The sequence below is a fragment of the Bactrocera latifrons genome, unplaced genomic scaffold (genome assembly GCF_001853355.1).
Source record: "Bactrocera latifrons isolate USDA-ARS-PBARC rearing strain unplaced genomic scaffold, ASM185335v1 scaffold_285, whole genome shotgun sequence".
In the NCBI taxonomy this organism is placed as follows: domain Eukaryota; kingdom Metazoa; phylum Arthropoda; class Insecta; order Diptera; family Tephritidae; genus Bactrocera; species Bactrocera latifrons.
In genome coordinates this window covers 202,561-229,930 of record NW_017536463.1, presented here as the reverse complement: position 1 = coordinate 229,930, position 27,370 = coordinate 202,561, and the positions used below count along the sequence as shown (strand labels likewise).

General features: G+C 34.4%; 1 protein-coding gene across 3 annotated transcripts in view; it reads right to left on the bottom strand.

The window, feature by feature from the left end:
• LOC108970139 (integrin alpha-PS2) overlaps positions 1-27,370 on the bottom strand; it is an 82,482-nt gene that overhangs the window by 7,265 nt on the left and 47,847 nt on the right. For 2 of the 3 annotated variants that reach the window (XM_018935306.1, XM_018935307.1), the window contains exons 4-8: positions 23,917-24,014; positions 12,955-13,081; positions 3,664-3,725; positions 3,321-3,369; positions 88-162 (exon numbers count right to left, since the gene is read on the bottom strand). In XM_018935306.1, coding sequence (XP_018790851.1) covers positions 88-162; positions 3,321-3,369; positions 3,664-3,725; positions 12,955-13,081; positions 23,917-24,014 — 411 coding nt within the window. The remainder of the gene's footprint in view (positions 1-87; positions 163-3,320; positions 3,370-3,663; positions 3,726-12,954; positions 13,082-23,916; positions 24,015-27,370) is intronic. The other variant, XM_018935308.1, reaches the window with a different exon arrangement.

The following is a 27,370-nucleotide window of genomic DNA, read 5'->3' as shown; positions in this document are numbered from 1 at the left end:
TTTAATTTATTTTAGTGTATCGATTAAGGTTTTTCTTATAGAATTTATTCTGAGTTTAAGCTTTTGCTATATGCTTAGTTTCTTTACCTCCGGTGCCGAAGGGCTGATAAAATGGCGGCTTATATGGAAAGGTTGCATCTGGTGATATTGAGTAGGCTTGTCCTGTGTTTGTACATTTATTTTATTTTTTTATGATTTGGTTTTTATATTTTTGTTTTTGTTAGTTTTCGATTTATACATATTTGGTAATTTTAAATTTTATTTTAATTAATTTAAACATTTTTTTAAATTAATTTTTTTTAATTTATTTGGTTGTTTTATTTGGTGGATTGGTTGGTTGAGAATGGCACAACAACGAAACAACAACAATTGACAACGCAAGATTGTTATAGAGTTACAGTTATAAGTTGGGTTTGTTTGATTTTTTTTGCATAGTTTTGTGTTTTTTTAATTTCATATTTTTTGTAGGAAAAGGTGCAGAACCGGGCGGTAAACGAGAAGAAAAATAAATAACAGCAATAAAATAAATTAATTAATAGTGTACAAAATTTGGTAAAAACGTAGATACATTTAACAACAAATTACTTAATAGCAAATATTTGCAAGGAATACTTTGGCAAAGCAGATCTGTGATACTAGGGAGTTGAAATTGGATTTCTAAATGTTGAAGCTAAGCAACTTATTCACTACTTTCTTTTGAAGCAATTATTTAAAAGATATGCTAAAATGTTTGTCATAATTTTTGCCATAATTTTATCCTTTGCAAATATTTGTGGCAAATTTTTTTTTAATTTTAGTTTAAATACACATACATTATTATACATATAAATTATTTAAAGTGAAGCCAATATAAAATTGAGAAAATTTTTAAAATTTGTTTTGTAAAAAAATTGTAAGTTGTTAATTATACAAATTATATACATACATCTAAATATACATATAAAGTCTAAAAATATACAATATAATTATAATTATTAGAGCCTTTCATTGATAAGATTCCATACTCGTATTAACCCTACTCTTAAGTAAATACAAATTAGACGTAAGTTTTATGCATTTAATTATTTAATTTAGACTAAAAGTTACGTATTATATTAATATATTTCGTTTCAAGAAGCTTTCACTTTACATAAAAGCTGATAGGGACTTTTATCTAAAGTGAAAGTTGTTTCTATTGTTTCAAGTTCTGTGAAAGCTCACTTTTCTTAATGGCTTAATTAAGTTCTATACTCTTTGGTTCAACGACGTTTTTATTGCTCTACTTTAAAAGTGTATTATAGTCTAGAAATTTGCAAAAAAAACGTTAAATGCTCAAAAATATCAACGTCACTTTTTTTTTTAATTTTAATTATTTTCAAATAATTCACTTTTTTAGTGTCATGATAATTTGGCTGACTTAGTCTTAAACTAATTTTCAAACGCGATTTTTTGAAACAACTTTCTTTGACGTAGTCGTCACGATATCTCAAGTTTTAATCAGTCTATTTACTTAAAATTTGACACGAATATTCTTTACATAAATTTTTTTAATGAGTAAATTCGATCCATGTGTAAAAGTTCACCCAGAAATCATTCTTTTACATATGGCTCAAGCAGCTCACGACTTCTGGTCTTAGAAAAAGCATCCTCTAGTTAGTCGAAAAACTCCGTTTGAAGGCAAACCAAAGCGATACAATTCGTTAATGACATTCATAGTAATTTTGAATTTGCCAGTAGTTTTTTGTTCAGATGACCACAACAATTGAAATCGTGGCGACGTGGAAACGGTATTTTTCCCTCTAATTCAAGGAAGCATAACCTTATCAAAATTATTATTTTTTTTTATGAAAATTATTTTGTAATACACCTTGAATACACAAATTATCGGAATGGGAAATGTCCATTTCCAGTTTCATCGAAGCTTTTAAATGTGAAAGCTGGTACTCCTGCATAATCAGTTCTAAGAACGGTGAATTATTTTGCCTTTCCTGAAGCTCTGGCATGATTAAGACAAAAATTTCACATGTGTCCTGGTGTATGCGGTCAAAGCTTTAGCGTAGCTTTTTTATATATTTCAATTATATGCTCTTAAGGCACAATATACATGACTCAATTCCCAGCTTTAATTTTTTTTACGTTGTTAGCTTAAAATTGTTTATATTTCGTGAAAGCTCGCGCCGCTAAACTTTCGTTTTAATATTTATGCTTAGTTTTAAACTTATTTGAACCATATTATTAGTTTAAAATTAAAATTAGACCATAAAATTAGAACATAAAATCACTTAAGCATGCAAGTTTATGATTTTTAGAAAACTCATATATTTATTTAGAAAATATTTTTTTCCAGTGTATAGTTTTACATACTTAGTTACATGGACTTTTGAAACTTTATTTTACTTGTCGCTATTTTGTCCCTGTTGTTGCACGACAGTACGACGATTATAAGAAGAAAACAACAATAACAACAATAAATGCACATGCATTACTAAAACAGCAGGATCACGATAATCGCGTTTTATGCCACAAATTATGCGCTCACGTGATGGGATGCCGCATATAACATATTCGTATAAATGCTCGTACAAATATGGGCAGAAGGAAAAATCGAAATACAACAAAAATAAATTCAATTTCCAATGTTGGATTTTTTCACTTGTTGCTTTTTTACTTCCCCCAGCGGACGCATGCGCACTTAGCTTCTAACACCGCTTTGAGGCATACAAATACATACATAAATGCATACATTTACAAAGTTTACACCAACAGATACGTAGATACGTAGGCAATACCTGGTTGCGTTTAGTTTTCACAAGCAAACACAAGAAATACTTAAAATCAATTCTAACCACAAAATATTTTACGAATATTTAAGTAACAACTACCGAACATTTAGTTTTAACAGTAATACTATAGAATATTTCTGAGTTTCTATATGGTATGTTTAGAATAACCCGTTATATTGCTTAAACTACGTTTTTACGTTTTTTGTGTATGAATTCAGCTACTATTTCTATTTGTTTGTCAGTTTGTGTTTTTTATGTGATTCTGCAGTTGGATTTGTATTTAGGTATAATTTTGTTGGAGTTGGTTTTCTAAGGTAAAATATTAAGCTGATACGAAATATATGTTTTATAAATTATTCGAAACGCTAAAAAACTTTTTTATGTAAGAAAAATTTATTTTAAATAAATTTTCCTATGGAAAAATTGTTGCGCATTCCACTTTATATTTACTTACTAGTCATACACTAATAATATGCAATACATTTAAGTATTCAAATTAACTACTTGAAAAACATATTAGAAAAGTACTTCAACAACTATTTTTAACAAACTTCTTACCTTGCCAATACCAACTGCCGGGCGCACCAATGTACAAACGATCACCGCGCTAGAATTGCCAATAAAATGCGGTTATTATTATTTAAATGAATATGTCAAAGATTGATCAATGCTTTTTATGAAAAAATCATAATTTCAAAAAAAAAAATTCATAATATAAGATTTATACCAGTGCAGAGCCTTTGAAAATGGTAGAAAGCAAAAGAAATTCATAGACATTCTTCGCATAGACTCTGCACTTTTGCCACGAATATCAATATCTGCTTCTTGAAACATTTTTTTACTGCAACTTATAGTTATACAATGGATATGAATATTTATTGAGAAGCAGTTGAATACTCACAGTGCTTGCTGCCGCACTAAAGCCAGCCTGACAAGAGCCTTGTCGATGGTAACCCCAGTTATCTGTAATTAAAACACAATAAAATATTATATAATGAATTAGAATTTTAAAAGAAAATCATAGGAAGTAAATAATAATTCATCCAATGACAATATCTCATCCTAACCCAATGTATTACAATGACATTATTGCACATATCTTCTTACACGCTGTTAAATGGTCTTGAGATTCGTATGCACACTTGTACATTTGTATGTCCGAGAAATAACGAAAATATTTGTCATGAACCAAAAGCGCAGGAAATGCATAAAAGAGTTGCTTGAAATGCCAAATAACCAAATAAGGGTAATTATTCCTGACGGAATTGAAAGCTGACAAGCTGACGCAGGCAATAGGAAGGCCGAAGACCGACTGCATTGCAATAAAATGTTTTTGCACATATACAATATGTACATATATACGGACATACAAATATATATTGTTATACGAATGCCCTGTTGGCAAACTAAAACTTTTTCAACTAACATAAGTCATCCTTAACTTAACGGCAGAAATGTCAGTAGAACTGAAGAAGATCCTGACAGTGATCTTAACCAATTCGCTATAGCACAGCAAATCTTGCAGTACAAAAAATCGATATATATTATATATGTGCGGTTTTAAATACATACGAGTATTTTCAATCAATTTTACCTTCAGTCATCAGGGCTTACTTTTCTTCCTCAGCAACTTAACCTATATCTTAAATACTGCTATATAATTTATACAAATTTTCAAAAACATGTCTGAAAATATTCATACATTTTTCCCTCAGAATGAGCAATAGTGCTTCAACTTTTCAACAAACAACTAAGGAACTTCCTTTACACAAATGTACTATCTTAATACCGTGTTAGTTAAGTACGGTAAATTTTCTCTAAAGTGATAACTACTGCAAAATGTTTGTTTTACGAAGTTAAGATAGGGAACATGTCAGAAGTAACTCACGAATATTCAAGATTATAGTACTTTAAACCCAACAATATTTTCTGTAATAGTTAATAGTAAATAAAAAAGTTATTAACAATAAGAAAAGCGAATCAAGTTCGGATCGGAAGTGGAAAAAATAGACGTAACAAACCGTAACCGCACAGAAATATTACACATAGATGATATTTTCCGATCCTCACGAATTTCCAATTTTAGAGACTACCATTTTCGTTTTTATACGAAAATACACCAGCGGTATGAAATTAAGAAAACCATAAATGCGAAAAGTTCGCGTGTAGTAGTAAAACTCCGAAATCATTACAAAGTCAATTGAATAAGGAGAGATGCAAATAGTTCTGAAGGAATCACAAAGCAAAAACAAAAGAAGGCGTACAAAAAAGACGAAAAACGTAAAATCGACGTAATTATAAAACGGTTTTGTTCATTGGAGAGGTAATTTCAATGTAAAGCAAAAAAAAACCTAATACTATACATCACACATTCAAAAGAATAACAAGCTACTTTGAGGCACCTGAGAACCGCTATCGGTACTAATAAATAGCTGGACTTCGCAGAAGCTTAGTCAGTGATGGGCTAAAAGCCTTTTGGTCCAAGACGATCGCAAGAGATGTAGTAATCTTTTTACCCTCAGTACTGTTAGCCTCTCCTTAGTTGTGGGGCATTTAACGGTCCATTGCTCTATTGGTGACCACGCAATAAGGTTGGTGATGAGGTGGAAACAACAAACTTCCTTCTTGACTGTCCCGCGTTTAGGAAGTTAAGACTTAAACACTTGGGAGCGCATATTTTTAGACATCCTACCGAACTGACGTTCGAAAACAGGCGTTCTTCTTTCTATGGCATCAGCCATCTAACCTAACTTAACACAATTCGATAACAAAAGAGGCGATAATAAAAATGCTAAGACTTGAGGGAAAGTTATAGAGGAATATAACTGATTTAAAGTATTTATATAGCATACATTTAGGCTGTCACATTTTTGTTCGGCTGGTTTCTGGGAATTGTAATGCAGAAACTACCCTACAGGGCACAAACCTACGTAAAAATGAGAGAGGCGCTTGAGGGGAAGGTGAATGCAACGATTACGATTGCAAAAGTTTGCCAACACCTTTGCGCCGATTGCAGCAACATTCTAAGTAACAGAGAAAAAACGTCCAATAAAACAGTGGCAAAATCAACGACGCAACAAAGTTGACAAAATGCTGCAAGCAGCAACAATAGCGGTATTGGCACTGCATTTGCAATCGCGGCGGCAGTGGCAATAATATTGCGTCGCCTTTTATTTACGCGATTTCACAGTGCGCTTTGTTGGTGCTATTGTTGCACGCGTTGTGTTTGGCCCGTCAGAATGTTTGCACAGCATTGTGCGCTCTATTGTGCCACACGGCGTGCGCGCGCCTGCGCGAAAGATCAAATTAAACGATAACAATTTGTCGCCGAAGTGTTTCAATTTAAACGTTCACCAGCCAGAACCAAAGGCACAGAGCGGCACCGAAGACGGTGTGTGTAATAAAAAATCACAAGTTTTTGTTTGAATGCAAGGAGTGCCTATTTAAGGAGCAGACCTTCAGTGCGCCTCCCCGCACTCCACCAACGCTCATGCCTCACTCCCGCCTTGTGTTGTTTGTGCTTGACTTTCGTGGCTTTCCTCGCCGCCTTGAAGTTTTGTGCTGAGCGACCGCTATGGTGGCTTGTGGCTACTGCTTTTAAGTGTTTATTGTTATTGTTGTTGCCAGTTTTGCTTGGTGTACATGCATCGCCGTCGGACGTTTGTGCACGTGGTACACGTTGCGTACTAGCGTAACCTGGACGCGCAAGCATTCTCATTCCCTGTCTTCCAGGCAATGCTACACTGCTTGGCGTATACACATGTATGTTTGAATAGTTGTGTGCGTTCAGTGCGCTCACACATTATTTGTGTTATTATAGTTTTACTGTTGTTTGTTGTTCTTATTGCCGTACCTTGTGCTGCAGTCGCATATAACTTTCCACCATTCAAGAAGGTAATTCAAGTAATTCTCATAATAAAATCGCCCCCGTGTAGAATTTCAATTAGCTTTGTTGTCGAGCATTTTATTTCACTTTTTTCCTACACTTCGTGGCAACATTTCAAGTCTACAAGTTGTTGTCGCTGTTGTTGTTGAGTTGTTGTCACTGTGTTGTAGTACGTTGTTGATTGTTGCCATTTCTGTTGTTTTTGTGATTTTTTTTCATGCTGACTTTTTTCGCTAGCCTTGCCTTCAAAGATTCTTTGTAACTATTAGTATGGCATTTGGTGCGTTAAGTTGGTATTTATTGCTCTGAGAAACTTCGGAATGTTCACCAAGTCCATTGTGGTAGTTGGTGGATGTTAAAGATGCACTGCTCTTGGGCTCCTGATGCATGCAATTGTGGCACTACATTTCAGTATTATGTATTAGAAGTACACAGAGACATTTTTAGTTTTAAAATTTTACTTCTTAAAGTAAATAATATATTCCGGTGTCCTTAATTTTTACACTATATCTGGCAAAAAGCTTTCCATCGATCTGATTTTTATCCGCATTGATACTTTGGATTAATGTCTTTTAACTACAAATTTTCTCTGATTACAAGAACCCATATTATCTCTTCAGTACAGAAGCCTTATAAATTGTAATAAGTGACAGAAATTCATTATAGTTTGAAAACCAGTGGAAACGAAAGATAAAAAGAAAAATAAAACGAAAATAATATACGGTCGATCTATGGACTAAGTGGAAGGGATTTTTGTGTTTTTCGTTTTTATTAAAAAATATATATATATATTTTTAATGCAGGAAATTTTCAATAAATAACATTGCATATATTATTTTTGTGCGCGCCTTGAAAAAGATGTATAAAATTTCTTAGCCCACATATATCTCTAATAGATTTTCAGCATTTCATTTCAAAACTATCTGAGTATCTAATATTTGCCTATTACTTTATAAAGCCATAAAAGCGCTAAGGTTCATCTCATAAATTTATCGGTCACAATAGCTGCCTGAATTCGAGACGCTGTGGGGTGCGAATGGAACAAACAATTGGTATAAATAAAAAGGCTGGCGTAATTGATCGGAACTGCATAGTAATTAATTGGTAAAAGAATTAGTGGAGACCACAACCGAAAAATACTTTAAAGAGTAAAAGTGTTGAAATCTAAGACTGATCGCAGAAAATAAATACTAACTAAACTTTCTATATATAGCAACTTTTATTGACCATTCGAAACTTAGTGTTTGAAGTTTGCGCCCAATACCTACAGGGTCACAGTTTCAAAATTCAGGAAAAATGAAAATATAAAATTATAGGTATACTGTAAACGGCGACCCTTGATAATTTTACAACAAAATGATTATTTCTAACCTTTTTTTTTATGGAGAAAGCTTTTCAAGAAATTCATCAAGCGTTTTGAAGTGGTTTTAACTGCTAGAGGCTCCCATTGTCTGATAAAATTATATAAAATATACATATTTTTTTTTTTTTGCTTACAGAAATATATATTCGGTTTGATAATATTAAACTTTTGCTCACAATTAAAAGATCTTGCGACCTAAAAATTTCAGACGCCATATTTTTCGCAGTGTATGAAAAATATAAAATGCTGTTTGAATTGACTTCTTATTACCATTGAAGTAATTTGGTCTTAAATGTGTTAAAGTATATGCAATTTTCTTAAAAAGAGTTATTTAAATTATAAAGTTCTATGCATGAGGCAAATATTGTAAGTCTACATTAACAGGTTTCACGTTTTTACCACGAATAGTGGGATGCGGAAAAAAATTTAACATATTTTTCGCACTGAAGAATAGACACCCCTAAGATAGTCTCTCCAAATACAAAAGAGGACTAATTCATTATGGAAGGTGTTTTGCCATTCTAGTTTTCTCTTTGTTTCTTATTATCTTATTTTTTGAAGAACAATTTACATTTGTATTCGTTATTATTTTTATATTGATAAATATATGGAAAAATTATATCATGCCTCCTCCTTTAAGTTGTACGATATCAAATTACTCCCTTTACCACAAAATTAAAATCAATTTAAAATATGTTAAACCAGCGAAAACCACACATTTAACCCGTCAAAAAGTGACAGCAAAAAGGAAATCCTACCAAGCGGCTCAAAAAAGTCAAACTCCTGTAAAAAAAATACTTGAGAAAGCAAATTCCATACACTTGCAGGCTTCTTCACGCCGCATTTACCACATTTGTTTCACGTATTTTGTTAGGTGGTGCTGGTGATAATATGCACACATTTGGTACTTCATACATACTGTCATACTCTTCCATATACCCATGAAAAAACAAATTGTTTGGGAATCCCTTCAAATTGCCGCTGCATTCAGGGAGAATATCAACATTATTAAATGCTATAAAAACTGTGAAATCAAATACCTTGTAAGTGTCAAGTAACGTTAAAAATATATAACAAATCGACTGCTACCGAAATACTCCAACTACAGGGTTATGCTGAAAGTGTGTGTATTTTGTATTTAACCCTATAAGTGCCGCGGAAAGCCGTGTGTCATTGATAAAAAAAAATTCTTTGTGGATTAAAGCGCATATTTTTAGAAATCTATCCAGTGCTCATAAATACAAGACTAAATTACTGAGACGTGCGTGAAACGGAAATTACGAAAACTTGTTGCTTTCGGTTTCTGCAGACAACGACATTGCACTTGACAGCTGTGGAACGTTGGGATTATTTTAAAAATAGATGTAGATTTACATGTCATACACTGAAGTTTAGTATGGGCGTATGCGAGTTGAGGAGATTCATATGAGTATATGATTAAGTCAAAATATTGTTTCCTATTATAAATACAAGTATTATAAAATATTGTTTATTTTTTGGTCGTAGTCCTCGACTAACATGAATGATACTGAAGCATGATCACATAATAGAATTAATATTCCTACTATACGAAGCAATGCCACACACTAGACTTTTTCTATATTAAATTTAGCTTCCAAAAATCAAAGTTCGAAAATTTGTTGTATTCCAATTTTTAAAAAATTTCATAGATAATATTGGTACTTGGATAAAGTTTTCTCCAGTGAAGTGTGCGTAAATAAAAAGTAATTGGTTTCCTAGGTGATAATTATATTTTATTTAATTTTTTTCCTGTGAACTTTCTTCTAGTGATCATAGAAATATGCTGTAATAGTATTTTTATCCCTTGTTGAGCAGTAGAGAAGACCAAGAAATTATGTTACCGACCCGAAAGTTAGGACACTACAGTGTATTCGAAAACTTTCTTCCATTACTCTATCAACAGGAAAATGGTTCTAGGACACTGAGTGTACTTGAAACCATAAAATAAAACTTAAATTCAAGACTCATTTACCTGATGGTTGGTTTTCTAACCTGAAAGAGTTTTATTATACATATATGAACACAAATGAGCAAGTTATTTCAAAGCGAATATCAAAGTTTGAAACAAAAAAAAAATGCCCAGTAGAATCGAGCAAAAGTTAGACAGACATACTTATCAATGTATAATGTCCCTTTACTATAATGGTAGTTTAATAGTTATAAAGAATTTGTAGTATTTGTAAAACAAAAACAGCCTTTCTCTTTTTCTCTCCTAATTGATTTCTTCGAGTACTTGTCTAAATGACACTTAAAAGGCCTTAGCTGAAATATAATTTAGTAAATGCAAAAATCTCATCATATGTACATTCAACTTTTGAATGCTGCTTTCTAAGAAAATTAATTTGTTCAGGCACTTGGTTTGAAGAGTGGCATGCGGACTGTTTGACTTTGGCTTATTTGCTAAAAAAATTTCCACGAAATTTCCGTTGACAAACCACAACGAAATACTTATAAGTAATTGCCTGCACTTTTATGGTCTTCTTAAAATGAAGAAAATTACAAAAAGTCGTTAGAAAGTAAATACATTAAAGTAAATATATTTTATGCTGGGGAATATTATTTGCAATACATATTTACATGTATGCTTCTGAGTATTTAAGTACATAATATATGTGAATTGATTTGTAAATAAATTTGGCATATACTTTATTTACCAAATATTTAACAACACGTTCAGCATGCGCTCCAAGACTCAAGTTTACCGAAAATTTTTGTATTTTTACTGCTAAACACTGAATTCGTGATCACATCAAAATGTGCTTTAAATCAGCTTATTGAAACAAACTCGAGTTTGATCATAAATAAGTTGTTTATCTTAAACACCACTCATAAAACTCGAGTTTATGAAATCAAATATTAGTTTTCAAATACTCTTAAGCAGAGTGGCAGTAGATGTGGTAGTTGTCGGACAACGGTTGCAGATACTTTTACTGAGTTCTAGGTTACAAGGGCATTCCTTTTTTTAGAGATGCCCACTAGCTGATGGCCAAAATTGCCATACGACTATCTATCGCAAATCCCTAAAAGCGGTACATAGTGAAATTTCTCAAAGGGCTGACATAGAGATCAGGGTGAGAATAAATTACTTAAGGACATGCAGAATAGCCAAACTCATTTGCAAGAGTACTAATAATGCTTTTTGTGCACACTGTCTCGAAAAGACTGCACGACGGTTTTTGGACTAGCGACAGGCCACAACATATTGGCATCACATACGAGGCGAATTGGCACAAGTAGCGATGACATATGCAGAAACCTAAATAGTTGGCATGAGAAAAATCTGAAACATCTCCTCTGCTTCTATTAGGACATATATGGAACTTGTCTTAGATACCTAGAAGTTTCGCAATTTAAGAGATTAGATGAAATACTCTAAAAACTATTTGCTTTAGTTTATAGTAAAACAACCCTGTTTTGAATTTTAAAACAGTCAATGTCATACTCACGATAATGAAGTGTGTTGAATTTTTACTGAACTTTAATTATCAAGGGTCGATAATCAATATTTTTATGTTTAAATTGGATATCGTTATAATAGTCCATTTATCCTTTTATTCATTAGACTACAATCGTCTGTTCTTAGTGTTTTATTTAGAACTTAGCCTAAGAGTAAAGTTTTGTACGCAAGTTCCCTGGCGGTTGGCAAGATTTCTCGAGAACTACTCACCCAATCACCATGAAATTTTAAACAAGTCTTTGAGAAACAATTCTTAAACTATTACAACTATTTGAAAAATAATATAATATGTTCGAAATTTTAATTGAAATTTTAATATTTTTTTGAAAATGTCTGCCAAAAATTCAATGTTCAGTTTTTTTTCCTTCGTCCAAGTTATAAGTAAGGTTTTAACTAAAACACGTATTTTTCCACTTTATTCTGCCAAAGCAGGCGCATTTTTTTCGAGAGGTCACCGGAAATAGCGTCGCAATGATTAAGTTTAAACCAAATTTTTTCCAAAATTTCAGAATTTCTTTGTTAATAACGTATGTTTTTAAGAATAAAAAACTCAAATAAAATATTTCATTTTTTATATGAGAAAAAAAATTTTGAAAAAAGGCTGTTTTCCCCGAGAGAACCCATGTAACCCCTAAACAATCTTTTTTCTAGAAGAACTAAAGTCTATGCTACAAATTATTCGCTTTTCCCATTTTCTAATAAGAGGTAATATAATATATAGTAAATGCCTGAGAATTTATGAAAATCCGAAAAGGAAAAATGCTTTGCACAATTGTCGATATTGCTGTTGAAAATCAAGCTTACTGTAAGAGAACTTTCTCTTATGCCTTGATTATTTGGATTTATGTGTTTTAGATATGGTGTTAAAAAAGTAATAAATTTCAGTTTCCATAACATTTCTTTCAATTTTCAAAAATATTAAATAAAGGAGCAGAGAAGCAAATTACCAACAGAGGAGCAAAATAACTCGAGGCTATTCTTTTATTACTACGTTTCACTTTGGCCTATATGAAGTTTGCTCAAAAAGTAATGCGAATTTCGTTTTTTAACAAAGTTCGATATTAACAAATTATGTCAGCGCGTCTTCCAATCGTCCACACACATATCATATCCAATTTTTGGTATAGCCTTTAGCTCGTTTAACGATTTTCATCTCTGACGAATGTGGAGGCAGTATTGTTCTTGCCCCGAACAAGCAACGAAGTGACAACCAGGGCAATTCAATGTTTTAAAATTTCTGTTTCTGAATACACACGTTCGATTGTTATAATGTGACACAGTTTCATTTCTCAATTTCGGCTGTCAAATTCTATCAATTGTATGCACAAAATTCAATACTTATTCTGCGTAACAATAAAATTAAATTATGAAATATACATGCATGCATTTGTACATGTAAATGGGGATAAAACTAAGTTCCATCCAAAATTTATTCACATATAATAATAATAATTCTCATACTCACTTGTGCGACAGGGTGAGACTTCATTGAAATGCGTCAAATTCCTGGATGTAAAGCACGTACCGACTGGGTCATAACGCAGTGACTTATTCGGTGTCATTGTATGGAAGACGTAGCGTGGAGCACAGGCCTTCAAGGAAAAAAAGTAAAAATAACGAGCAGTTAAAAAATATGCAAGAAATTATAAAATAAATAAAATAAAATAAAAATTAATGCGCAAGTTAAATTTAATTTCCATACATAAATAAACGCCGATGCAATTCAAATAAATAACGGTGAAAATATTAGAATAAAGGTGGGAAACCTAACTTTATTCCAGACAGCAACCCCGACAAAAGCATCTAACTCACTCAAGGCGCTGCTGGTTCGCTTAGAAATGCTATTTTTTTTAGTATTTCTTTTTAGAGATTCCCACTAAAACGTCACTATTTGTTTGCGTCTGCGCATTAAATTGTTTGTGCATTTGTTTACTTATGTGCATATTGGGTGAATGCAATTACTTTTACAAATTTATACAATACGCGTCGGAGTACTTATACCAAAAAAAGTTGAAATTCACAAATGCTTGGCTTACGCGGCGTACGCATCCGCGCCTTATATGGGCCACAGGCGAAAAAATGGGCGAATATGAAAGCAAAACGCTTCAGCATATTTGCACAAAAGGCCCGAGGCAAAGCTTAAGCACTTATGCGTGCACACATGCGCACACTTCAGCATGCAAACATTACTACTTACATATAAGTATATATGTGGATATGTCCACAGTGGCGGGGGATTACCTATGCGCCTCATCTGGTACGGCGCGCATACTCGAGTGGAGCAGGGTTTTTAGCCTCACGGTCGCGGCACACACGTGAGAAGCATTTGCGCTTTTATTGTTTGCCCATACTGCTCACTTATGTGTGCGGCGCGGCGTGCTAGCTCGCGCAGCCTGTGTGCTTGTCTCCCGACTATTACCTTGGCGGCTGGCGGCTGAGTGGTGTCTAACCGCTGCATTGCACCGCCGGCTTTGTGCTGGCTTGTAGCTGAATTTTAAGCACTTCATGTCTGAAAATATTTGGCAAAGCATATATGCATATATTCCATGCTGTGCTATGCCTTGCAGTTGTCCGTCTGAAATTTTGTTGCTTAACAATTTTTTCCTTTTTGCTGCTCCTGTTGTTTATTAGACGCTAAAGTGTTGGTGGACATCGCCGTCGTGTTGCGCGCACACGTTGAATGCATTAAAGCGCACACAGAATTTTTTATTTGCAAAAAAAAAAAAACAAAAGAACAACAACAATAACTGAAATAGAACAGTCCGTTTAGTCCATTGCAAATACCTTGATCGGTGGACAAAAGCTTTGATGGCCAGTGAACGGTGGGGCTGTGGTGAAGTTTTTGCGACGAAGAGTAAATAAGGACTGATTTTGTGGTGCAACCAACTAGAGATGGTTTTAAAATTTTGATAGTCAATTCGACAATATAGAGTAGTGAGTATAAGGTCATATGAAAACGCTACAACACTAATGAAAACTACGTCTCTCGAGAACGTTACAAAAATATCAAAATATCTGGATAAATGCGGTCTAAAACATTTAATATGACATCCTACCTAGCTTCGATAAGAACTTTGTTTTTATTTTACTTAAGCATGTATATAGATTTTATGAAGATTTTAAATATACAAAGCGTGGACAATAGAACTTAATTTTAGTCACCTAGCCTTAGATTCACCAGCGAGCCGAAGGTCCTAGCAGCCAGTGCTCCTTTTTTTCGTGTAAATAAAATAATTGTATTATTTTTTTTCACATTTATAAATAAATAAAATAAAATACTCGTACTACAATTTTATATCCTTTGGCTGCTACAAAACAACCACAGAACATCAACTTATAGATCATATATATATGTATAATACGAACATACGCAATTTACGTCGTATCGTTTTTTTCACAAAATGCCAATGAAGAGACGTATAAATAAACATAAATATAGCAATTAGTTACAAATTGTTAGAACAAAACTCTGAGGACTAATTTTAACAATGGGATAAAAATATGGTAAGAAGACACAAGAAAAAACTCAACTGTCAAGTTGTGTGCGATTTAGACTCTCAAATAATAATCCCCTAACAGACATTTTCAACTCTGAGATTTCCTCGACTATCAAAAATCGTAAGACAACTAAATCGCCAGGTTTAGATAATATAGAAAAGTTATGCTCCAAAACCCTGTACCGGAGTGGATAAAATTGTAACTTATCCTTAAAATTTTGGAACAATTGATGCAGTAGTTTGTTTTCAAACTCATAAAACCGCCTTCTTAGGTTATCACACTAAGTGTGCCACTTAAGGGCACAACTGATATTGTTCTAATTTAATCCAACATCAAAATTCTTAAATTATGTATTTTAATAAACATGTTTTTATTTTTATGATTTATTATTAAGAAATCATAAATTTATTCCCATTAATAAATATTTTTATTTTTTTCTCTTTCAGAAAAGTAAAAGTTAAGTGTGTTAATATAAATTAAATACTCTGCAGATTATCTTCAAATTGTGTATTTATTTGGGTGAGTACATCATTTTCGATATCTTTTTAAATTTTCTCACTTTAGTCATCATCATTCGTACACAAAAATTTCATAAATCTGGGTAATTGAGGAACTATCTCAAAGAAACTTCCGTAGTGAAAAAATAACACTAATTTTTATTGAGGTTTAAATTAATCATCTTTGAATGTTTTATACCTTTTACTAACCCAAATTAAGAAAAGAGTAACTGAAAAAAACCTTAAAACTTAAATTTACAAAAGTAACTTTTTGATGAAGAAACTCGAGTATAAAGTTGAAAAGGATTATACAAGAATTAAATAAAAAAAAAATGTATTGCTATACAATAATCTTGTAGAATTTATTTAAATGCTTTTTTTTTGTTGCAAATTTCCAATTGAAAAAGGTTCATTTACACATATTTCTTTCAAGTATATTTTAGTAATATTTTAACATTTAGTTTGTTAATATCCAAAATAAAAAATTTACAAAAATGTATAACTTAAAGATTATCAAAGCTCCTCTTATGCAATGTAACTTAATTAAAAGTTGCTAAGGATTTTCATATTAGAGCTTGTCTTAAACTACAGCTTAAAATTTTGCCTAAAAGTATACAACAATCAACGACCTAACGATAGAAAACATACTTATATTATTGCAACAATTTCTGCTATTTACAAATTAAAACACTGTGCTCTTGACCCTCAAACATCAGCATATGTATATGTATGTATTGGCATGTGTCTGCATGTATTTATGTGCTTTTTATAGAAGTTCGCCAAACTATGAGAATAAGTTGTTTGCAAGACACCACCACACACACACTGAACAAAAATGCATATGAAAATAAAACAAAAACAACAAAAACGTATTTAAGAGCACAAAAGATAGCTAAAGTTATTTGCGCTTTGCTAAAACCTCTCCTGACGTTTCGACATCTTTTTTATAGCCAAGAAGCTTAAGTCATATTGACCATTTGTGGCATGAAAAGGTTAAGGCAGTAGGGCATAATTGTACATACATACAAACACACACACTTACATACATGTGCTGTTGAATAAATGCCGCAAACCTTATGCACCGTGATATATACATACATATTTATATATTTGTGCAGTTGTCGCTTGGCAGCTAAGGCTATTGTCAGCGTTCAAAAAAAAAAAAACACGTCCGCAGTGCTAAAGATGAAGACTTACGAGTCCATAACAATGTGGACAGCCGCGCAGCCGTAAAAGAACACGAGCTGGGTATAATATGTACCTTTTAAATGTGCGCATGCGCGCATAGAAGCACAACAGCGCAGGCGGCCATCAACTGTGCAGTCCCCAGAAGAGGCATGGCAAGGCAAGTCGAGTGGAAGATATATTGTACCGATTTGACCAATGGATTAAATATGTATATATGTATGGCGCAGATAAAGCAAAATACTGCGAAAGCAAATAAAACAATAAAATAATAACAGCAATAATAATAATAACAGTGAAGACAATCGCAATAAAAAATCAGCATAATTCGTTGGCGATGTCAGCGATTGTGTTGCTGTTGTTGTGTGATCGTTTTTGATTTCGTTCTGAATTATTTATTTATTTAKTTTGCTCGTATTGTGCTTCTTCTTCTTTTTATTCTTTGCTAAACGATATTAAATACTACGAAACGTCAACAGTGGAAATCGTGATTTTTTGACTATTCAAGGGAACAATGGATACTACAGAGTGTATTAAAAATAGTTGCAGCGAATATGCTCTTTTAGTTGTTGTATTACATTTAGCTGAAAATTTGTCTTCATACAGTAAGGTCTGTCTCTTATACACATCTGCAGCGAATATGCTCTTTTAGTTGTTGTATTACATTTAGCTGAAAATTTGTCTTCATACAGAAAGGTTTAGTAATATGTATTGCCCTTGGGTGTTACAAATGGTATTTTTAATAAGGATTATGAAGATTAAAGTGGTGTCGTATGCTGTGGTTTTCATTGAAAAGAGTATCATCTCACAAAAGGTAAAATCTTTACTTCGTTTCCAATTAAATTGTACTCTAAAAGGACTTTCTAATCCCAATGATTACTTTATAATTGGTTTTTACCATGCCCTTGATTCCAAAATCACTATTTATCTTGATTACAATGGAAAATGCTGATCTCTGTTAGAGTTAAAATGAAGATCTGATACATAAGAAGCTCCCAACCAAGAACTTAAGCTTCGGGACTCTCCTAGTAGCCAAATCTACCGGTTGCTTCAAACGGTATAAATCCGAATTAAGAGTTTTGAAGGAGGGAGTAGCACTTAGTAGATTCCCTAATAATCCCACCAAGCACATAGCTTGATCGTCAACACTGATCAGCTTTTATCAAACTTAAAATAAACATATGCAAGTGATTAATTTGTATAGATCAGTTCGTCTGGCAGCTACATATATGTTATAGTGATCTTATCTGAACAATTTCGGAGATTGCACCATTGCTTTGTATACTATCACATACAAATTTCTTGCAGAAATTTCGTCAAATGAAAAGCTTTCCATAAAAAAAAGTTCAAAGTCCATACTGAAGTTCAAAGCACTTCATTCCGAACGTGCTAGACCAACTCAACTCCAACTCAAGATAGTGATCCTTTTCAATTCTTTTATGCCATAAAAATAACCGTGAAGGGTATTATACTTCGTTGCAGCCTAAGTTATCGTTTCATCTTGTTTTGGTAGCACAAATCCAAAAAATTTTCATTGAGGAAACTGGTTAGTTTGTTTCGCAGTGTGACATGAAGTGTCGTCTAATTGAAATCGGTGAGTATCAAGACCGTCTAAAAAATTTGGGGTAAATAAATATAGTAAGCTAAAATCAATTGAAAACTAGACATCTATTTCTGTCAACTCTTTCGGCTTGTTCGAGTTAGTGAGAGTTGGGGAGTAAACTCGGCCCAGTAACTGCCGTCATATAAAGCGTTTTCAAGGATTTCAAACAAAATTTTTGTTCTTCAAATTTAGAAATAAATTCGTTAATTATTAGCCAGTGTACAACAAATAAAAAACTATATTCAATATTAAGCTTCATAATTGTGATTGTGTTTTGCTATGCAGCGCGTCAAGGTTAGGGTGGTAGTGAATTGCAGATTCCAAAAGCGGAAATCAGTTCGCAACCTTTTCCTGGCAACACATTACAGTGACTTCGAAAGTCAAATTTCTTGAACACTATAAATTAACCTATATGACATGATGGGACTACGCTTGCCTTGGAGCCAGCACTTAAACAAAAATGATAGACGACAGATTGATTTCCAGGGACAAAAAAACTTTTTGCCAACAAAACAAAATGCAGTTTTTCATAAACGACTGGGTTGAAAATTACGTCATGAACTCTGCTTTCAATAAAAATGTGTTTAGTTACACCGGTTACCAAAAAGACAAAAGGAACTTTTTTCGATGAAAAATCTATTTAGATCATCTCATACAGATTTTATAGTCTATAGAACTGTAAAAAATTACAAAATTTTTTTTCATCAGATTTTCAATTTTTCTTATTTATTATTTATATTTGAAAAGATAGAAAAGTCAAAAGTGGTTCTACAGAAGTGTTGAAAGTTCGAGGTTAAGAATTGTTAACTGTATAAATTTTAGTTCCAGCATGCTTTTAGGCTTTATCAAGAAAATTTTAAACTGAAATACACAGGGTATATTAAGTTTGTAACATCTAAACGGAAACGTCGATGACCCTATAAGATAAATATATAAATGATCAGTACGATGTGCTGAGTCGACTAAACCATATCCGCCTGTATCAATTCAAAATTTTGTACACGTTCTTTCTATACAAGAAGCTGTTTCTTTGCCGGAATAACCGATATCGGTCTACTATAGCATATAGTTGTCATACAAACTGAACGATTGGAATAATGTGCTTGTATGAAAAGCTTCTTCATTTGACCAGATATGTTCACAAAATTTGGCATGAATTACTGCCTAAAACAACGGTATTATCTCCGAAAAAATACAAACTAAGTCTGATATAAGAACTTTTTTATTTGTAAATTTCTGTAGATTTTCTAATTAATATTTAATTGAACAACATCAAAGCTGTTTACGATGCACCACCTGACTATCTATTTACCTTCAGCCATAGAAACAGACACAAAGGTACATAAAAGTAGAATATGGTGCGCCTGACCCAAATAAGTCATCCACATTGACTTTCAGGCTATACAAGTAGAATTGCACTAGTGACCCTGCTTCAAAAATGTTGCAACTCAGCGAAACTGACCTAGAGCCATCAAATGACTAAATGAGCAAACATTATTAAGCGTTCTCGCTATGTGAGTGTGTGTGTGAAGGCGCTAATAACCACCCTCTCATACATACATAAATAGACTGCCAACCTATAAACCTTAACGAAATTGAATCGATTTCGCGCTGTCAATAAAATTTTGAAGGCCACGCATCTCGGAACACACCTTTGGCCATTTAAAGCCACTATTAATGGTTAAGCATCGGTGGCAATAAAATCGTGCAACGCGGTAGGTCATCATTATCACCTGACACAGCAAGGTGCTTCCTCCGGCCACATAGCGTGAGGCGGAAGCATAAACACGCGTTGCAAGTTCTCGCCATACCGTTAGTGCGGAGGCGATCAACTCGGCCAATGGATAAAAAAAAATCCACTAAAATCAAAGTTAATTGGTGATTACACAGAAAACAAATAAAAACGGAATATTCAATAGACAAGCGCACACACATACACACTGTCATCGGTCAAAGCAGGTCAACTCACTACAAGGCGCCAATAAATTTTCGGCTCGTATATAAACTACTCCTTCGTTGATGACTGTACAATTAAAAAGCGTTTAAGCTTTCTGCCATACTGTGAATTGAGTTGAGGGCAAAAATGTTACAAGTGTGTGTGTATGTGTGTGTGTGTGTGAGTAGTTGAGAAATCAAGTAATCAAGAAATCAATGCGGCAGTTGGCACACCTTAATCTGACACGAGGCATCTACTAAACGTCAATTGTGTGCCTTAATTTGTGGCTTTCCCGACCGAGGCGGGCATTAAGATTAAGCCAAGCCAAACAAAAAGCCCAACAACAATAAAAGCAGAAAAACCAACAAAAGCATTATCAACTGTGTAGCATGTGGAAAACTGTTCTGTAGAATTTGTAATGCAACGCAGTGAACCGCAATAGGAATATTGAAATCGAATATCTACACAGTGAGAAGTTGCAACAAGGTGACTGTTGCAACCGTGGTAGGTAAGCGATAATTGGGCAATCAATGTATTGTTGTAGCAATGGCATAAACCGAACTTTTTTGTTTTCAATTTTTAAAAGCAAATTTTGAAACTCTTGGGAGATCAGTATATACATAGATGTAAGAGAGATGAGAAAATTGGAGATGGCTAAAGGGATACGGGAAAGATATAGATCGGAAAAGAAAAATAGAAAGAAATATACAGGCAGAGAAGGAAGAATAGAAGGATAGAGAGAGAAATTTTCTTCTTCTTTACTGGCGTAGACCGCTTATGAGGTTGTAGCCAAGTTAACAGTGGCGCGTCCGTCGTTTCTTTTTCCGCCATTTGGCGCAAATTCGAGACACAAAGTGCAACCAGATGCTCTCCACCTGATCTCTCCAACGAAATAGAAGTGTGCAGGTACTGAATCGAAAACCTTTAAAGCTGAAGTGTTCTCTTTCATCTGGACAACTGGATCTAGCCAGCGCTGTTACTGCCACTTGTTTATCGCCATAAATCTCGTACAGTGACTGCTGCATTCGACGTTATCAATGTGGAAAGGACCATACATCTTCCACAAAACTTTTCTCTCGAAGACTCCTAAGACCCACTCATCAGATGATTTGATTGGCCAGGCCTCCTCACCATATGACAGGATGCAAATGATGAGCGACTTGTGCAGTTTGGTCATTGTTCGTCAAGAGAGAACTTTACTTTTCAATCAATTGCCTACTCAGTCCGAAGTAGCACTTGTTGCGAAGAGTTATTCTGGATTTCGAGACTGACGTTGTTGTTGGTGTTAATGCAGGTTCGAAGATAGACGAAATTATATACGACTTCGAAGATATGACATTCTACAGTGACGTGGGAGCCAAGTCGAGAATGCGATGACTATTTGTTTGATGCCTTGTCCTAGTTCTTTGAGTTCAACAAAGAGAAGCAAAAAGTTATGAAAATAAAGATGAATATGGAGGAAGAGATGGGGATAGAGTTAAAGATAGAGATAAAGATAACAGAAATTTTAATGAAGGTGTATCTGTAACTCTATCTGTATAGGGCTCAGATATGTAAAAAAATTTAGACATAGAATTAGAAGTGGTCATGAAGATAGAGGAAGAATTGAAATGGGTAAAAGAATTAGGGTTAATATCGGGATTAAAATAGGACTATACTTAGAAATAGAAATATATAGAGGCAGTAAATAGATAAGGACAGAGGTAAATATTAAAGTACAGATATTGAAATATATAGAGATATTATAGTTAAGGTTAGGTTATGAAATCTGTCCTAACTGAGACAATATTGGGACAGCTTAGAACACCGGTCGGTCGTGTTAAATAAAACTTCTATATCTTAGATCATAAGACCCTAACAAATAGACAAAGCGCATAGAACTGATGATAGTATTTTGTCCAGTTGAGTCGATTTAGCAATGTCCGTCTGCCTGTCCCTCAATCTCACTGCCTATATACGTATATCCAAAGTAGTCACTCATTTTTTCAGATATCGAACTAAAATTTTGCTCTTATATAGAAAACATTTTTATTTGACGAGATATCTTCATAAAGCTTTACGAACGGATTATTGTCGTTATAATGTCCCGCGTATAGCTGCCATAAAAACAGATCGATCAAAATTCAGTCCGTGTATGAAAACTTTTTATTTGACAAGACATCTTCACGAAAATTGGCCAAGATTATTAGGCAAGGAAAGAATACAATCGGCGAAAAAATTATTCATACCGAAATACTATAGCTTAAAGCTGTCGTACAGTGAGGCCGCTCAGAAATGTAAAATTATTATTTTTACTCTTTTATGCTATTAGAAATGCACCTCTGAAGGGACGTTTCCGTGCAGCTGAATTTAAGTTTTTATTTGTTTTATTGAATTTATTAAAATATTATAATTTCTTTATATTTTATTTATCTTGTTTTTTTTTCTTTGGTGTCTGTGTTCTTATATTCAATTTTAATTATTATTTTTTTTTGTTAATAATCTTATAATTACACATATTTTCTATATTCTATTCATATACATTCTAGTTATGACCCACCTTTGCTGATTCTACTGATTTCTGCTGAATTTTCGAAAACTCACATTTTATTCCAACACGCGCCCACCCGCGAAGGTTACTAATACTACTTGTAAACAAACATGAAAAGCAATCTATGGATATGTAAATGCAGAAGTAATACCAAGAAACACATATTCATGGAAACATGCAGACATATCATGTTGCCCGCCCGCGCTAAGTGGCTTCCGCGATCTACACACGCTCGCTTACAACACAAAATCGAATATAAATACATAAAAATACTTTCATATGTATGTATGTATAAACATATCTGTTATTAGCCGCCCACCCACTTGTTACAGGTTGATTGGCTTTGAGTCGCCCACTTATGCCCCTACGTAGGCCAACTTCGTACACGATGTGATTTTCGTGCTTCAGTTTCATAGATTTCGCTCAAGCTGTCACCGATGCAGACATAACAGTGTTTTCGGGGTTTATTGACAGCGCTGATAATGGCCAACATTTACGCCAGTCACAAGCGTTATATAGACATAGAGTGAGAAACGGTAAATAACTGCATTAGCACACATGTCACACCGCGACCACAATTTGTCGAAACTAGTTCAGCAGTTTTTTGTCGGGCCGGTAGATTGCGGTCGGAGACACACACATGCATAAGCGTATATGAATTCGGCTTAGCTCGCTTATGGCATAAAAAGTACGTCGGCATGACTAATCTTCGCCCATGCCCAAACTCGCACACACACCCACACAAGCAGCGGATCTGTCAGCGCTTTTGTCTGCCCCAAAACGCTTACGCTGCTGCTCGTGTTAAGCAATGCTCCCGCGTTTTAGCCACATTGTTGTTGTTGTATTGAAAATGAAAGTGCTCATTGCAGGTAAAATAAAGTAAACATTGCGGTGTTGTTAAATCTTCGTCGTCGCCGTCGTCGTCTTTTTTTGTCAATGTCGTAAACCCAATTTTCGCTTGCGTACAAGGTTTGCATGAAGCGTCGCATGCGAATGACCAACAAAATCAAAATCATTTAAATTAAAGTTAAATCGTGCAATGGCGCTGGTGCTCTAAACTACACAATTTAAACGCACTAAACGGTACTTTCACGCTTCGCATTTTAATTTCACAAATACTTCACTTTTGTAAGGCACTTATATTTGTATATAGTTGCCTTTCGATTTCCACTACTTACCACAATCAAGTCATTGTCACGACTGGTGGAGACCGTGGCGCCGAGCCACTGATAGGATTTTCGTTCGATAACGTCGCCGTAAGTGTTGCGATGATTTCCTGCAAGATATGCAAATGTCGTTAGAGATAAAATTTTAACATATTTTGCTTAATTACACTCCGGTTTACATTAAAAGCATAAGCGCAATTAAACTTAAAATCTTGTAATTTGCATGGTGAGCGAAAATAGTATATATAGTACATCTTTTAAACGGTGCATATTATGCGTGTTTTATTGCACGCCAAGTTTGTGCACCGCTCTCTTGCCAAAGAATTGCTTCAGAAAGTAACTGTAAAGTTATATAGTTCAATGTTATACGAGACTGCAGTTGGATATCTCACTAAAGCGGTATAACAGTTCACTATTCTCACTTAATTTGATTATACCAGTCAATATGACTTAGGCCAGTTGCTTGTTTGATTCGCCACACCCAAAGGTTTGTAGCATCGAAAACATTAATATAAAAAGCTAAAGTGAAGTAGTAGTATCAAAAATATAATTAACCCGATCAATGTTTATCCATCAAATATATACACTTAAATATTAAAATTAAATGAATCCTAAAAATTATTTAAAAAATATGTACTAAGAAGAAAAAACGTCTTCTTAACTTCGGCTGCAGCTTATACAGGGCCAAGCATTGAAGGCGTCACGGAAGCCAATCCCCTTAAAAGCCTTGAGAGCCGAGGTGCATGCTGCTTGGATCTCCTCTATCGTCTCAAAATGTTTACCTTCCATCGGCCTTTTCAAAAAAAGTCGGGGGCCATATCTGGGCTGTAGGGCGGTTGCGGAAGCATTGGGATGTCGGCCTTAGTTAGTTGTTCACAAAAAAGGGGGTGTGAGCTACGTTGTCTTGACGGACCCGATTGACCCTTCGTTTGAGACTCTTGAAAACTTACACGTAAAACTTGGCGTTGATGGTTTGTTCAGGAGGAATTTCATGGTGGACAATGCCTTTGATGTCAAAAGAGACAATGCGCTCGGTTTTCACTTTGGATTTGCTCATTTTTCCCTTTTTCGGGCGAGTTCACGTATTTACAAACAATACGTGACATTCTATTCAACTCATCACAATGATCATGTATAAATACTATAAGATATTTGGCATTTTCTTCTGAATATACACTATCTCTTGCCTTGAAATTTCAGCATAGTCTTTCAGAAATAGTGTTTTAATACTCAGCTTAAACTGATATTATAGACTTTGAATGAGATTCCTCCTAATAAAAAGACATTTTCAGTTCAAGCGACAAATGTCACCAGTCATTGAGTTTCATCATTGAGTTGAACTGGTAGTAGCAAAGCTACAAGGTCTGACGGGAGACTAAATCTGGTACCAAACGGAACAGTTTGCCCTTTTAGTTCGTTCCAACCTTGGGTTTGGTTCTGTGGGCAGACTCGTGGTCACTATGGCTTAAACTTAAAGGCAGATAGAATTGAAATTTCTATTTAGTGGGGACACTCACTGCTGCGGAACGGCAGGGGTGGAAAAGGTTTCCCTTCCACTCGACTAATTGGAATCAAATAGTACTTGCAAACAGTATGTATTATTGGTGGTGTTGATCGACGCATTGTTTTGATTTACAAGGTGGGTTCCAAAGTAAACAGGACTTTAGAAAAAAAAATGTTTTTTCGGCAAAATCAATTTATTCAAATCAATTCCTTCTGCTCCACTACAGCTAGCTCGTTGGCTGGTATGACCGCCAGTATGCCGGTGCAAGCCTTTTGAATGGCCTCTACGTTTGCATAACGCTTTTTCGTGGGCAAATGGATTTTTCCGAAAAGGAAGAAGTCGCACGGTGTCATATCAGGTAAATACGGGGAGTGGTTAATGGTKAAAATGTGATTTTTGGTCAAATAATCGTCCTTCGAATGTTGGATTCTGAGCAATTTTTGGTCGGCAGTCAATTTGTGCGGAACAATCCGTGCACACACGTTTCGTAAGCCCAAATGCCCAAAAACTTGTTTTATCACTTAAAACGTTTCGGTAAAAGTTTTACCGAAAAATCTTTATTCCAAGCTCCATTTTCGCACCGATAACACAAACATACTGACACTTAAAACGCAATAACTTCACTTCCAATCGATGAAATGTCATGAAATTCTCACTGGACAATCGATAAACATGGTACATTCTAATGCAGCTGGCATATAGTATAAAAAATCCTGTTTACTTTGGAACAAGCCTTTTATAGTGAAACCAAGTGGTTTAATAATATCTCTAACAATCACTGCGTTAAGTCTTATGCCAAGTTAAGTGGCTTTGCCTAGAAAATGCTTAAAATTGGTTTGCTAACTCATACACATAAACAGAGACCTTTTTAAATATAAAAAAAGTAATATATAGATAAATAGAATTTTATTTTAATATATCACAACTCGGATACATTCAGAATTAAAATATTATATGGTGCATACGAACACATAGTTTGCTAATAAATCGGTGCAAATGCGTTTCAGGTGCAGTAGTGCATATAAATAACTATACAATTTCACAGGAAGCCACAAGTTATCACTAGCGATATTACCTTTCAAGCGTATGAAGCATTTACTTAATCCTTCTATACGAATTACAATCAATTATTAAATATATGTATGTGTTTGTGTAGACAGGAAGGAAGAGAAAAATTTATCAGCCGTCATTATGCAAAATGAAATCAACGGAACAGAGAAACAAAAAAAATATATGCATGTAATAAAGTTATTTACGCTTAATTTTATTTTTGATTTTGATTTTTAACACTTAAAGAATATGACTGTGCGCATGCGCTTACGCATTTCCTCTCCGATTTGGTGACACTGCGAAAATTGTATTGATAAAAACAAAAAATAAAATTTTTGCTGCAAAATAAAACAGTGGCAAGTGCTGCCCAACTGTCATAGTCATCCCTGCCGGGGCTGCACGTCGCCACGCTTTACGTTATTTTTGCCTCGCGTTCAACAATCCGCCAATAGACGCAGACGATTTGCGATGCGTTGCACGTAGTTTACGTCACCGCTGTCAACACAGAGCGCACACCTAGCGCTCAAATGCATCCCAAGTAGCACTATATCACAGTGTTTTATATTTGGGTGCTGGCAGCACTCATACCGGTCTGTCCGCCAATGATCGCTTGGCGGCGGCAATGCGACGCCCGATCAAATGACGTTAACGCAGGCGCTCGGCCATTCATCAAGCGAAGCGCTGCAACGACCAAACGCCCAACCTTGGCATGTCGCCCGATCTTGTCTATAAAGCACGTTTGTAGGTGTTTGTATGTTCGCAATGTGGCAAATATTGATGTTGTGCACATTTGCATAATATTTATAAGTTACGGTAAATATTTATGCTCGTATGTATGTAATTATGCATTAATTCTCGCTATATATACACAAGTGCTGACATTGGGCGGCCGCATATTGCATATTAAGCACT